Genomic DNA, 15,608 nt, shown 5'->3' on the forward strand with positions numbered 1-15,608 from the left:
ACTTATCGGTATAATAAAAATAATTTCTTGGTCTCCTGCAGTGCTGCATCCAGCTCTGGAGCCCTCAGCACAGGAGGGACACGGACCTGTTGGAGCGGGGCCAGAGGAGGCCACGGAGATGCTGGGAGGGCTGGAGCCCCTCTGCTGTGAGGGCAGGCTGAGAGACTTGGGGGGTACAGCCTGGAGAAGAGAAGGCTCCGGGGAGACCTTAGAGCCCCTTCCAGTCCCTAAAGGGGCTCCAGGAAAGCTGGGGAGGGACTCTGGATCAGGGAGGGGAGCCATAGGAGGAGGGGGAAGGGTTTGACACTGAAAAAAGGGAGACTGAGATGAGATCTGGGGAAGAAATTCTTTGCTGTGAGGGTGGTGAGACCCTGGCCCAGGTTGCCCAGAGAAGCTGTGGCTGCCCCATCCCTGGAGGGGTTCAAGGCCAGGCTGGAGGGGGCAGCTTGGAGCAACCTGGTCTGGTGGGAGGTGTCCCTGACCAGGGCAGGGGGTGGGACTGGATGGGCTTTAAGGTCCCTTCCAACCCAAACCATGCTGTGATTCTGTGATTTCTTGGAACAGAGTTGGCTGACCTAAAATTGTCAAGTGAGAAGCATTTCTGCAAAAGCTTCTAAATTGCAGAAAATGTTTGTGTGTGTGACAAAGATGTAATTTTAAGGCTTATTTAGCTTCTTAAATGCTGAGACACATTAAGCATATTAAAGTACATTTATCATTAACTCTAAGTGGGGCCTTTTTATGTTTCCTAATTAAAACTCACTTTGTCCTCACAGAAGAGCCCTTCTGCCTAAACTTTCAATCACAATCTGAAGGATATCAGAAAATGTCAAGGTTTCAGTTGCTCATTCAAATCAGGTTCTGAAACAGAAATTTTCCACAGCGTTCCTTCTCAACCTTTGCTCAGTTCCCTTCCTATTTGCTGTCTTTAACAGATAAGCACTTTGAACTCTAAAACTGTATCAGCCGAGCTGCTGAATCCTTCCTCTGTATAAGTAGGTTCTTCTTTTTTAAATTGCCATAGTAAATTTAAAAGAAATATGAGATGTTAATGTCTATGCTCTTTTTCTTTTGAAATCATTCCAAATTCTACTATACATCTTTTCCTGAAGTGACTCTTTACGTTTGTACAATCATGTCACTGCACATTGCTACAAACACATAATGGAAAAGAAGATATTATTTCCGGTACTAATTCCTGAAGAAATGAACTAGGTGTCCTCTAATGTCACTGAATGCATATCCACTGTCACCTAAAGTACAGTTTATCATCTACTCATGCAGTCCTACTACTATTAATGGTTTTATTGACTGGCATTTAGCACAGAAATACAGAGAACACTCTCCTAATACCCCAGGCAATTTGGTTATGACTACACTTCATGGCCCTAAGTCCATTATTTTTAATGCCTCAGAAATGCCAGTCAAACATATTATGTAATTTTGCATGGCATTCACTTTTACTGTACTTATCGAGCACACGTTACCCATTTGTAGGTATTCTGCCACAGTTTCTCCGGTAAGTATTTGCAATATCTGCCTCTTGATAAGTAAAGCTTACAGGTCTGAAGTTTCCTGGATAAGGCCATGACTCTTTATCAATGCTTTCTGATAAAGCAGTGCTGTCAGACTGTAAAGAAATTTTTGGTCATACTCATTCATCTTTCTGACAGAGGTTGTGGCAATGTGGTTAGGGCTAAAGTATCAAATACAAATGGGAATATTTTTGGAGAAAATAGAATTTTTGGTAGATTAAGTTATTTCCAGTTTCATTAATAAAACCACAGTAGTAAATGATTGAATAAGCTCACTGTACCTGGATATCAATGGTTTTTCTAACCTTTGCAATCTTGCAGTTTTTATCCTGGATTATTCTCAAAGAACAACACTGTCATTTATGAAGCATTAAAACTTTTCTGGACTTTAGTATTTATGAAATTTCTTATTTCAAGAAGGTCAAAATTAATGTAAATTCATGAAAACTGTAATGCAGCAAGGCAGACAAGGCTTCATGATTCCCGTTGAATACATTTTTTTTCTAAAACCTTTTATGTTACAGAAAAGGATACAGCATTCCAGGTAAAAAATATCATTAACAGTAGGGAAACACAATTTCATAGCAAAGAATGTTTTGGGAGAATGATGTGGAAATTAGTCTAGGAAATAATTTTAAAAATTAACAATATAGTGGACCTTTGCTATACTGAACAAGAAGTGTGGACGTTTGCTAGATTCAGGAGAAATTGCTTCTTCAAATTCAGAAACACTTGAGCTTCCCAAATACCATGCATGGGGTTTTAAAAAAACAGGTGCGTAATAGTGATGCAATGAAAAGGTACCTGGTAAGACCTAAAAATAATTAAACAAATATATGTGAGAATTTGAGGAAGGGGACTCATCCCAGTTATGTGGTGAAACATGGCAAGTTCAGAGACTTGAAAGTATCTTACACTGAATCCTTAATTTTCAGGCTGGATAACTTAAGTACAGTCTACATTCTACAGTATTGTTACTGAATGCCCAGATACATGCCATAAAAAATATCTCTCTTATGTCTAAATAAAGAAGGAAATTACATATGAAGGGAATAAAAATCATGCATGTTATGGAAAACAGTTTGACAAAGCAGCTGCAGTTCATATAACATCATCTAATTAAATTGAGAGAGCAAAGGGGGAAGGAAGCACAAATTTACATTCTATTGTGTGCATAAAAAAGGTATTTTGCACGTCATGATTTTCTAATTATGGTCTACATAGCCCTCTAACTCTTATCAGGTTCTAATTAACTACAGAACAGCAGGTAGTCAAGAACAGTATCTTTTCAGTGCCATTTTAATGCTCTATCAGGAACACCAAAAAATGCATTACAGGAAACAGACACCACCATTTTATTGGAAAAAAAAAAAAAGGCACTCTTTAAATGGTTTTAGTTGCAATAATGATCAAAGCTTTTTATTTTCCATAAGTGCTATACTATTTTACATTTATTTCTACTGTTATCACTACAAATAAAGTGTTAAAGTATGTATTTCAAAAACGCATTGCTGATTAACAGAGCATGTTACAAAATCTATATATGTAATAGTCTTATATGGGATTTTGCAACAATTTAATATATCTTCATCTGTTATTTAGGAAAACTGCAGGGAAGTAAAGAAAGCAAAACTTATTCAACTTTTTATTTAATACTACCTTGTTTTCTAATTAAACTGCAGCTACTGCTATATAAAAAGTTAAAAATCAATTCACTCAGAATAAGGTGACTTGGTAAATTTTTCAGCTATGCTTCTGATAAATCTTCCATGTGAAAATAAAATATATCAAGGAAAAGATTTTCCAAATAGAAGCACTGACAACAATACATTCCAATTCCACTAATGCGTCAATGCCCAAAAATACTAGCCTAGTTTCCTTTAAGATGTGTTGGTAATCATGAAATTCTTTTCAGGGATTCACTGAGTTCAGAAAACCTTAGAGTACTAACTGAAATCTCTAAAATAAATGTTTTTTGATATTTTCCTGACACATTATAATATCAAACTGCTCATATCTGAACCAGAAATCAGTCTATCAGCAAAATGCACATTTTCTTAAGCTCACCTCTCCTTAGGCCAAGTAGAAATAAGTATCTGCCACACCTTTAAATGCGAAGTGTGCCCTATCCACGGTGCAATGGTATTCCTAGTATGAAAAGTCTGACACAAATTACATCATAATTATGTTGGGTAAACCATACAGCACACAATTAAAAAATGATGGGTGAGTTGCAGGAAGACTTGAGGAAGTGTGAACAGTCTGTTCTGCTTTGTCTCCAGGAGAGCTGTGAGAATCCGCTTCCACTATAAAAATATTTTAAAAACATTATTATTTCTGAATATGACTGAATATAAGAATGCTTTAAGTGTAGTAATTTATCACATCTTCTCTTTGATTAATATTTGTGGTTCTTTTACATTCTTTTTATAACATTAATAACTGCCACTAAATCCAAGAAGCATTTTCTGACAGAACAGAAAGCTAGGCAACATTTCTGATCTAAACTCTGCCTCTCTTCAATTCTATGACAGTGTAAGTTATAATTAAAATTTATTTTATTTACCCTTGTTTTAAGTCTTAAGTCCCATACAATGAAAAATATCTATATAATTTCATAAACAGTATATTAAGAGTTCTTTTACTCAAAAATCCTTCTCCCCTCTTTAACAAGATGCCAGGTGGAATTTCGCATGTATAGTGTGCCCCTTACAATGCAGACTGTCGGGTTCAACTTACTGTTTTGCGGTCTATAATCCATACCATTTATATTGTGTGTCATGCTCCTGATGTAACTTTTCAGTCACACTACTTCATTTTATTACAGTTCAGTGGAGCATAAATTTTAGCTTTTCATCAGCTATGACAGTGTCCCTCAAATTTTATATATGTAAAATACAGCTACTCCAATTATAATACTGTATCGGTGGTCTTCCCACTCTCAATTCTTGTAAGAAGTGTCACAAAAATTTGACTTCACTTACACCTGTGAACTACCCATAGGCCCACCAGGTTCCAGTTAACATTCACTCCCAGTCTTCTGTACTAAGTTTTTTAATCCCTTTCCCTTTGGATCTTACTTTTTTGAAGAATATGAACTGTCTGGCCAGATGTTCTACCAATGCTCAACAAACCTGGAAACAAATATTAGTTTCTGTTAGGTTTTAAGGAAAGTTTTGAAAAACAAGAAAATATCAGCCATAGAGCCTAACATCTTCATATTTAAAACTTAATGAAAAAGGATACCTTTACACATTTAGTTTTGCATCTCTGAAGATGTGAGTTATCTCCAGCTTTTGTTTTCCCCAAAGTCTATGTAACTACAGATTGCCAAGTCCTAGGGCACTGCTCCTCACCACAGAAATCCTATTCTTACCATATGACTGTAAACAAACCCACCACTAAAACTGATTTATGTAGGTTACTGTTCTGTTTGAAAGATCAACCTGTCAACAACACGGTGGGCTCCTACACACAGTTTACCTCCTGTGGAAACTCCAGGCAAAATTTGGTGAGGAGCAAAGAAAGAGGAGAGAGGGGAGCCCAGTAGATATGCACTCCATGAGCGCATAGATACAAACATCTGAGACAATATACATGCAAACAAAGATGAATACAAATTCTTACTCTCGGACAAAATTTCTAGCCTTTCTGCATTCTCTTGCAAGGAAGTGTACCACTGGTTGGCTATTACAGAACGAACACCAGTAAGGCTTAGAAGCACTGCTGTCTCTGTTGGTCTCTCTATAGCAATACGTAGACAACTGAAGAAAATTAGAAGCATGAGATCAACAAACTAAAAATACATAGTATATAAAAAAATATAAATTTTCTTTATATATAATGCTTTTTAATAGAAGGGGAAAGGAAATGCCAGACTGCATTTAGAGGAGAGGAGCAGAGCATAGAGGAGTGGAGATGAGACATAGTGGACATAATGTAAAAGTATATAAAACATGCCACTTGTCAACTTAAAAGCAAGGAAAATACTGAGGTGTTTTTAAGGCTAAAAAAGCTCTAATTAATAATATTAAAGATTCTGAACAGGTTATTTAACATGCCATAATAATTTACTTAAATAAAAAACTGGCTGATTGTTAAACTGTTTGGTGTATGAAACCTTAGATGGACCCTGAACAGTTTGTCTGTAAAACAGAAGTTTAATACAGTTTATTAGAATATTTTGAGAATCTTGAACTCAGAATTGGGAGGTATGTGTAATGTAGCAATGTTTCTGTGTCATATTTTCTTGATCATTGCCTTATAACGAGCCTTCCTATGTTAAGAATGAAGCTACATGATAAAGAGGCTGACTTCTCCCTTAGCTGTAGATATGAGGCCTTCTACTTGCAGAAGTAAATGAGAATATTTACAACTCAAAATTTTAACTTTGCTTTGAAATAAAAATAATCTGCCTTATTGTGGACTTTATAAAAATGAACTTTATCCTACCTTTTGTGGCTATCAGAGTTTGTAATTCTTTGATAACTTTCCTTTGATCGTACCAGATCTAGAAGTATCATCAAATGGCATCCTGGAAAAAAATATGTCATAGCAATAGTACTTGCACTAACTATGTCCAAGATAATAAATATAAGTCAGTCAGGCCTTTCTTAAGTTAATGACTTTCTTGAACACAGTCTAAACAACTAATATAAAATTTATATTATCTATATATACTTATATATTTCAGCCAAAATTGTTAAGTATTGGCTCTACACTAGATTCAAACTTAGTCAGCAAGACAACAGTAATTTTACCAGTTAACAAGTGAAAGTTGTGCAGGTGGTGAGAAAATAGAACAATCCTTTGAGGACTAAAATCAATACATTTGAAATTAATTTACAGAATCACAGAATATTTTTGGTTGGATGGGACCTTTGAGATCATCGAGTCCAATCAACAAAAAAAAAACCCAACAAAAACCAAACCAAAACAAAAACCCACAAAACCACCAAAACCAACCAAACAAACCCCAAAATCCCAGAACACCAAACACCAAAACCAAACCAAAACAAACGCCCACAACCACACACCACACCACCCACAAACACACACAAACCAACAATCTCGGGCACTAGAGCATGCCCTGAAGTGCCATGTCTACACGTTTCTTAAATACCTATTTATTACCTAAATTTAAGGTAATAATTTAAGGTAAGGTTAAATACCTAAATTTATTCTCCAATAAAGAAAATAAGGCGCACTGGAGAATTAATCCTGACATATTTTAAGAGCAGGATACAGGATGAGGGTTAACAAGGTGCCAGAAACTTTCCAAAAGTTGCCAGACCTGTAAATATCTGGCCTACAGACATCTGAAACCTCATTTACAAGAGTGACCAATGTATATAGGAAGACACATTTTCTTGATTTCCAGTAATATTTACATGTACATGTTTAAATCACTTTGAAAATCAACACTTCCTGAAGAAGCTTCCTGTTGCTTTTTTGCAGCGCTTCACAATCTGATGTGTACTCTCCTTCTCCATTTCACATCTCAACACAATACAGCAATATGGCAATTCAGCTCCCCTGACAAATTCAGCACAACTCCAAAGTTGAGCTTCTTCCAGATGTGTGAGGGAAACAGGAGGAGAAAGGAAGACTGGGAATTTGAAAAAACAGTTCTGAATCTAACCCTTTTGCTACAACACCAGAAAGACTAATGAGCTGTGAAGAAGCAGAGAAACAAAACACCTTCTCAGGGCCTACAAATGCTCCTTAATACCAGAGTAATCATTCAGCGTTAGCCCAGTCTTGACAGACAATTCTGCTTTGTGGAAGCACTGGAGTGGAGACTGAGGAATTTTGGAGAAGCGGTATTGCAGTGGTTGTTCTTAACAAATACTTTGCTACCAAATACTAAATTCCACAGAAAAGGAGAGAAGTTACTGGGAAAACCCTCAAGATGACGACTCAATTTTTGGAACGTAAGAAATTCCAAACTTACTTGTGAGGAATAACAAGAAAGCTGTGCAACAGAATAAAATTTACATAATGCAAAGTTTTTCTGATTAAAACCCTGGATCTTGAAAAAAGCCCTTAATTGCTAACATCAATACTGTGATAATGATATAGTATGATATAAACACATCTGGGAACAAAAGATGGTGTAATTAAAAAAATAATTTTCAATTTGCTTATCTCACTTGGGATGTTCATAGCAACCAGTCTGTTGAGTAAAATGTGAGACATGAATCTTTCCATCCCATAGAACAGAAATGCACTGCAGTTTGTCAGCAGCTGCTCCCATTCAGCTTGGCTGAAAGGAAGGAAGGAAGAAAGGAAGTTACTTTTGTGTTACTATTTTACAAGAATATTTTTCAGAAATTATCCACAGCAAACATTTCAGTGTTATTTACTCCAGAAATATTTATAAGAAAAGTCAACATGCAAAGCAAGGAGACAAACAAGACTGCAGAATTCTATGGAAAGTGTAATAACTCATACAGACTATTAATAATAATTTTTGTAATACAGAAGTATACTTAGTTTAGTAACATCTCATAGTAAACAAGAGGCGTAGTGTATTTTTAGGTAAATAACAGACTCTCCTAAAAAAACCCAAGAATCATTGTTGTATGCACTGTACAGCTTTGAAATAACAGTATTTAGTCTAACAGGAGTATTCATATATGCACCCATCAGGATATGAAGAAATTAGGTTTTGAAAAGAGATGCAAATAATCAGTCTTGCTGGCAGCAAAAACTATGCAATTTGGTAAGAGGTAACCATCTTTGTAATTGCTATGAAGAAACACCAGGGTAACTACACAGTGATTTTACCTAAGTAGAGAAGATTTCAAAGGACTGATTAAACCAGCAGTTATAGGCGGTCCAGTGATGACTGTGTTGACTCACTTACAGCATTGTCGCTGCTTGACCTCTCAAGATCCCTTTGATCTCTCTAGTGCTATGATCTTAAAAGTAAAGTACTTCTATAAAGAACAAAGTGTGTTTATGAATAAACTCCATAAAACGGTATGTTTCACGATGAGATGTTTGAAATTGTAAATTAAGAGATGTACCTGCACCACTTTGCTTCTGAAATCTGTGCTCCAATTATAGAGCTGCCTAGAGATGCTATAGTTTTTAAAGCTTGGATTTGAAAATAGTTATGAGCAAAGCCAGAAATTATATTTATACTCACTATTCATCAAAGACTGCACCAGTAGACTTTTTGTCAGAATTGGATTATCAACATATACAGCTAAATCACCTCATGGCAATGTATTTCAGATCCCTAAAATATTCTGTCTATAAATGTGTGTTTGTAACAAAGACAACGGTTAGCTACGTGTTTAACAGCTCAGCAAAATGTGAGCCTATTTTATGACTGAAGCCTCTGGGAACAGGCACCATTTTAAAAAGGAAACATGGATAAAACATGAAAGCAGACAGAATATTACAAACCTTGGAACATGTATGTTGCCAATAACTCCTTCCCACTTTAGTGTAAATTGGTCATGGTATTTTTCCAGGATTTCCTTTATTTTTTGGGAAGGACTTAAAGCTCCTGTAAACAACAGAATTTCATCATTATAAGCTTAGCATGCTACAAAGGATGTTGGACAATCTTAATTTCAATCATTTTAAAATGAAAATATAGTATTTAGGTAGCTTGTGGAAAAAAATATTATTTAATATATATTACCTGCTTCTCTTCCTTCATTATAGGGGTCCACAATATCTGATAAACAGTTAAGTGTAAACAATGCAATGTAAACAACAAAAAAAGAAAGTTTAACTGATACACAGCTAATAGTCTGTAAAAGGATACATTTAAAATTATGAGTATCAACAGAAAAGCAATTAGAGGGTAAATCACGATTAATTGGTGCCTACAATCAAAAAGAATACATATCCTATTACATGCAGAAGTCTCAATCAAATATTAACAATATTGCAATCTTTGTGTCAAACAACTAACAAAAAGATCCTCTAAAGTTTTGAAGGTAGGATAAAAGCAGCATGATACTCAATTGTCAAGAGGAAATAAAAGCATAAGCTACTCTGCATTATCTACAATGCATATACATACAATATAGATATACACACATGTGTGCACATATATATACATACATATATAGATATATATATTTCAGCCTGGAGAAGAGAAGGCTCCGGGGAGACCTCACAGCAGCCTTCCAATATCTGAAGGGAGCCTACAGGAGAGCCGGAGAGGGACTCTTTGTCAGGAGATGTAGTGACAGGACAAGGGGTAATAGTTTTAAATTGGAAGAGGGGAGATTTAGATTAGATATTAGGAGGAAATTCTTTACCCTGAGGGTGGTGAAGCACTGGAACAGGTTGCCCAGGGAAGTTGTGGATGCCCCATCCCTGGAAGTGTTTAAGGCCAGGCTGGATGGGGCTTTGAGCAACCCGCTCTAGTGGAGGTGTTCCTGCCCAAGGCAGGGGGGTTGGAACTCGATGATCTTTAAGGTCCCTTCCAACTCTAACCATTCTATGATTCTATGATATATGCATACGTATATATGTATTTATAAAAATACGCACATACACTATATTAAATCTACTATATTGTTGGGGGAGGTATTTTAGTAACTTTAAGCAGCTTGGTGGTTTGTTAAATATGTCACATTTACACCGAGAGTATGATTTTTCAAAGAAACGACTTTGTCATCATTGCAAAATCAACAAGAAGCAAAATTCTTATGGACTTATGTGATGTTTATTCCACTTCAGAATTCTAGCATATATAATGAGCTTCTATGCAAGCTGCCTGTAGTTCTTTAACATTTTTTACACAAAAAGAAGAGCTACTCCTGTTGAGTTTATTTTAAAAATGTGGAAAGTTCACCGTTTTGACATTCTTTTTCTGATGAGTTTTTGGTTTTGTTTCCTTAGATATTTCAACACTTGTTTTAATTTCAGTCTCTGTGGAATTGAAAATAACAGGTTATTTTAAGACACAGACAGTTTTAGAAAATACAGGTTTCTTAAAGGGTTACTTACATTTGTTATGATGTAATAATAATAACAGATTAAACTAGAAAAAAAAATTAATTTCACATCACAGCAAGGCAAGGACATTCCCCAAACCCTCTAGCCTAAAAATAATGGCTTGAAAGTGGAAAACAAGCAAGAGATGTGATTCCTTAGACATGCTAATGCTTCATTACACTGCAGATTTAGGACTGAGTTGAACAGTGATTACCAAAGCACTTACTAAGCCTGTTGCCGTATCTATTCATTGTTGATGCTACTGGAATACCCGAAGCTTCTGAGAGACACGCAGAGATCAAAAGGAAAAAGAAAGTTTCATATTTGAATCCGATTTTTTTATTTCTTTAAGGGATTTTAAAAAAACTGACATATTTCTCACTGTTTCACCTGAAGCACGTCTCAGCCAGTTATCACCGGAGTGCACTGCACATTGGTGGAAGTTTTGAGATATGCATTATTAGTCATATGGCTAGTGCTTCTCTCCTCATTCACTGGCTACTTTCATAATTGCATGAACAGAGACTTTTCAACTATGCTTCCTCTCATCTATCCGCTTCTAAAATTATGCAACCACAATAAGTTTCACTTTAAAAAAGGGCAAAACAGAAATGGAAACCCCCGCATGTTCTAAAACTATTTCTAACAGACATGTAACAGTATACGAATGTGTATGCAGACTAAAAATATTCTAATCTCAGATTATTTGTAATTCTTTCCTTTTAGAAAGGAGGGGTGAAATGGGAAAACAGAGGACCAGTTATACTGAAGGTGCTAAATATTACATATCTGGACTCAATACAACAACCTCTCTGGAACAGAATACTTTCATGGTACAGAGTGAGATTTTCAAATTTAGCCTATTTTTTAATTTAGGTCCACTAGCTTTAATAATTTAATTTGAGTTAAAATGTGTTTTTATCTATATATGAGCAAAACGGGACTTCAAATTTTTAACTTCAGTAACAGAAGGTATCTTCGATTTATACAAAAAAACCCCAGCATAGTGCCTGCATTTATTACTCACTTTTAGAATAAATAAGAAACGAGTTTTAAGATGCCAAAAGCATAAGTCTACAAACTACCTCACTTAACAAACTTATTTCACCAAAGAGTTTATACAGGGTGCAAGTGTCTGCAGCAATGAAATAAGCCCATAAAGCCTGTGGGATCCAATCCTGCTCACGCATAAGAATCGCTGGATTAACTTGAGCCCTTAATGCAACCATAGCTATACAGAGAGGAAGTAGTTCAATCATTAGAAGTTTTTTACATTTGATATTTTGAGCAAAGTCTTACACTACTGTTAAAGAAAATTAACAGAAATCTAAAATCTTATTTCATTTTTTTAGTGCTGCTGAAAACAGCTTTAAGGAGTTTAAGACCATACTTGGATAAGCTGAAACTTTGCAAGCCATTTTAGATACCACTGAGTTGTATACAATTCTGTAATATGTAGAGGTTCTTTTAAATTAGCTAGCACTGCAACTATAATCAGTCTCTGCATTACTAAAATAAATCTACTGTACTATCTGTTCCATTGAAAATACTAGAAACCAATTGTATGTGGCAGTCTTCCAGTAAAATATAATACACCATTCATATTATTTAAATTTTAAGTATCTTGTTTCCCTGCATCATTATGCCAATGCAAAGAATGTTTATCTCATAGTACCTGATTTAGCTCGATTGTAGAGAATCTGGAGAGAAAAATCTCTGGATACAGAACTTATTCCTTCCTCTTTAAAGATATTCAGGGCTTCCAAAGGCAATTCCATAAATAATGTATCTCCTAGTAATACCACACACAATCCTAAATCCATAGGTGTACCTGAAGAAATGTGACAGAACATGATTGAGATTTAGTTGTTCTCAGTGTGTATATAAATAATTAAGTTAGATGTAAAAACCTAAATTTTCTCTATTGTATGACACCTGAACTCCACTTTACTGTGGATTAAGTGCATTATGCAAAAATATTTCTTTTGATACCGTCACTCCTAAGATGTTGCCAAACTTCTATGCATATGCACTTGTGAACACTGACTCTTCAGAGGTAAAAGCATCCACGTATTAATAACCAACCATCTCAGATTGAAGACCAGGTGTAAGCCACGTATTTAAGAAAATGATATTTGGAAATGCAAAACTGCCTTAGCAATATTTGGCTAAACAGTATATAGTTGTAAAGGAGCTCTTATCCAGTACTGTGTCTTTCTGTAGGAAACTTTTGTTTCTGTTATTTAGAAAAAAAAAGCACTGAATATCATTATGACAACATATTCCTGTTGTAAAGAGAAGTTACAAATCCATAGAAGACAAGTTATTCACTCTTTGCAGAAGGAGGGAAGCAGCCAGCTACCAGATTACAGAACAAAACTCTTGCAGGTAAAAGCAAATGCAAATGTGTATCTTTTTCTTGTAACTTTTGAGAAACTTCACTGCTCCCCACCATAAAGCAAAAAACTCATCCCCAAAGCAAACCATGGAATTGGTTGCCTCTTCCCTTGGAACGCATCGAGGGACATATTCCAGTGTTAGGCTTGCATTAAAGCACCCAACCTGTGACAGTCCATAAAATAAAAAGCAGGAACAAACAAACCTAAAAGAGATCGGCAGACTTTAAAAAATTGGCGTTTCTCCTGAAAAGACTGTAACAAAGTCATTTTATTTAGCTGTCTAAAACCTGTATAGTTTGGAAGACTGTAAGTATGTGCAGAAGGATAGATCCATCCAGCGTATAAATAATTTCTTTGACAGTATACTAAAATACTTGACGATAGGAAAGATAAACAGATAAAACCATTGCTAAAGCCTTTTTCATCTCCCTGGTTTAAAAAGAATGGAAACTAAAATGACAGGATTTTGATATCTGTCCATACACACACACACATACATATATCGTACCCAGGAGAGCACATACCCTCTGTTGTAGTGTGTTTGGTGTCCTTGTCTTTCACTTTTGTTTTTCCTGATTCAGCTGCTGAAACTGATGTCCTCTGTTCTCTGGGAAGAGGAATAACAGTGAAAATACTACCAGCACTAATACCAGTAAGTAAAAGTTTTTACAGGAAACACAAACACAAAACTGCTTCAATCTCAATGAAATTTTACACAGAGGATGTACTCCCTTGGGAGTTCCTGTCCTTTGGAAATTCCATCCTTAACTAGTTAAATTATAATGTTTCATCCTGAACTCAATTGCATAATACAACTGAAGCTGGAGAATGGCACTTGTGAGAAATGGCCATTAGTCTCTCATATGGGTCAACTCTGTTAGTCTTGCATATCCTGCAAACAGTGTCTTTCAAGATGTAAAAAGTTCATTCAATGGGGTATGTTCTTGTTAAAACGATTCTTGTATTTGTAGGAGTTGAGTAGCTATCCTGTTTTCACCAATCACGATAAAACAATTCTAAATGTCTTACCTGATACCAGAAAAATCAAACTGTGACAGGACTGGTTTCAGATATTCTTCCATAATTTCTAATATTTCAGCAAAATCTGACGTCAAATCATGTCCAGTATCATCCTTTTTATCTGTTGGAGTCTATCACACACATTGCAACAGAAAACAGAATACTTACAAAATGCTATTTAACAAGGACGGAGGGTGTATTATGTTAAATCAGAGGCTAAATCAAATCATTTGAAACATCATAAAATGGAAAATATAAAGTCAGTTTTAAAACTACTCAACTTCAAAACATCACTCCTATCAGCTTTTTGCAAAATATTCTAACATAGGAATCAGTCAAGATCCAATATTTATTATTTAAGCGATAAATATACTTCTGCAATTTCAATGGAGAATGGCAGAGAAGTCCAGTGGAAAGAAAAGATAATGTGGTGCTCCAAAAAACAGAAATTTTGTGACTAACAGACCTGGATCAACTGTGATCAAATCAACAGCTATAGTGCAAAAGATACTATGTGGCCTAGAAAGAAACTTTTCTGTATTGGAAATCAGCAACAAATCTCTGGTTAGGATAGATTTATTTTGATTAAAAGGTTGAGATCTGTTGGTTTTTTCCTTGGGACAGCTGGAGCTTTCACACGATATGAAGGCCAAGGTACCTTTGCAAATGCAAATCTTAGAGGTACGGCACATTTTCAAGTAAATTGATCTCAATTGCATCAATTTTCAATTCTAATAAACTACTAAACATTTCAAAGCTGCTGAATGACAACTGAAAACAGTAACAGAATAATACAGCAAGATTAAATTTTGAAGCAGAGTAGACAGCATTTAGTTACTGTGCAGACTAGAGATGTTCTGCTTGGAATAAACTGAAAATTCTGCATAACTACTGTTTATGATAGCTTTTTAGTACATGTTCTTCACCCTATTTTAAATATAAGGTAATCAAATACATTACCACATCTGTTTTGGAGACACACTCTTGCAAATTTGGAATGACGGTCTGCCTAAGATGACTCTTCATCTTTTGCTTCTTGTAAACACGCACTTTTTCCAACAATACACAAAACGTATCAGGATTCACAGGAAATCGAGAAACTTTAGCTTGCACTATTAAAAGAAGAACAACACCATCTTAAGACTCTTTTTGAGACATCATATTTGTACTGGAAGACATGATTGTACAGAGACCATCAGTTTCCAAAGCCATGGTATTCTTTGAAAATGAAGTAACTGTTTATATATATATTTAGCACAAAATATATCCACAGAAATGTACAATGAAAAAAATCTCTGCAATTATTTATCTATAATAACTTCAGCCTTCAAATATAAACAAAAATTCTGTAAATTGTGACAAGATGCATTTTACCTGAGAATGAAACACATGTATTTAGGTATTTACTTCCCTCTGGTATTAATGAGAGCTACAATTATTTTAAACATTATTTTAAAACTTTATTGACTGCAACAGTGAAAGTTATGAGCCTTCTCATAACATCAGTGCAATGTTTTTTATCTCTTAAATGTAAGAGGCACTTACCCATTGACTGAGTGGGTTTTCCTTTTTGCTGTGCAGTACTTGCTTTTGGCTTCTCAATCAATGAACTGTACAAATTTGATCTATGGAAAGCAGAAAACTGCTGAGTAGATTATTTGACTGAGTAAATTATTTGACTGTTCAG

The 15,608-nt window shown here is 35.3% G+C and overlaps 1 protein-coding gene across 1 annotated transcript in view; it reads right to left on the reverse strand.

Annotated features, from left to right (window-relative positions):
- Positions 1-1,119: 1,119 nt before the first annotated feature.
- Positions 1,120-15,608, reverse strand: part of CFAP46 (cilia and flagella associated protein 46) — a 71,915-nt gene continuing 57,426 nt past the window's right edge. Inside the window, exons 46-58 of the mRNA XM_074159214.1 lie at positions 15,467-15,546; positions 14,882-15,033; positions 13,931-14,052; positions 13,426-13,508; positions 12,178-12,333; positions 10,360-10,436; positions 9,319-9,379; positions 9,193-9,228; positions 8,952-9,054; positions 7,688-7,800; positions 5,988-6,069; positions 5,163-5,299; positions 1,120-1,151 (exon numbers count right to left, since the gene is read on the reverse strand). Coding sequence (XP_074015315.1) covers positions 1,120-1,151; positions 5,163-5,299; positions 5,988-6,069; positions 7,688-7,800; positions 8,952-9,054; positions 9,193-9,228; positions 9,319-9,379; positions 10,360-10,436; positions 12,178-12,333; positions 13,426-13,508; positions 13,931-14,052; positions 14,882-15,033; positions 15,467-15,546 — 1,234 coding nt within the window. The remainder of the gene's footprint in view (positions 1,152-5,162; positions 5,300-5,987; positions 6,070-7,687; positions 7,801-8,951; positions 9,055-9,192; positions 9,229-9,318; positions 9,380-10,359; positions 10,437-12,177; positions 12,334-13,425; positions 13,509-13,930; positions 14,053-14,881; positions 15,034-15,466; positions 15,547-15,608) is intronic.

Source organism: Numenius arquata, chromosome 15 (genome assembly GCF_964106895.1).
Source record: "Numenius arquata chromosome 15, bNumArq3.hap1.1, whole genome shotgun sequence".
Lineage (NCBI taxonomy): Eukaryota > Metazoa > Chordata > Aves > Charadriiformes > Scolopacidae > Numenius > Numenius arquata.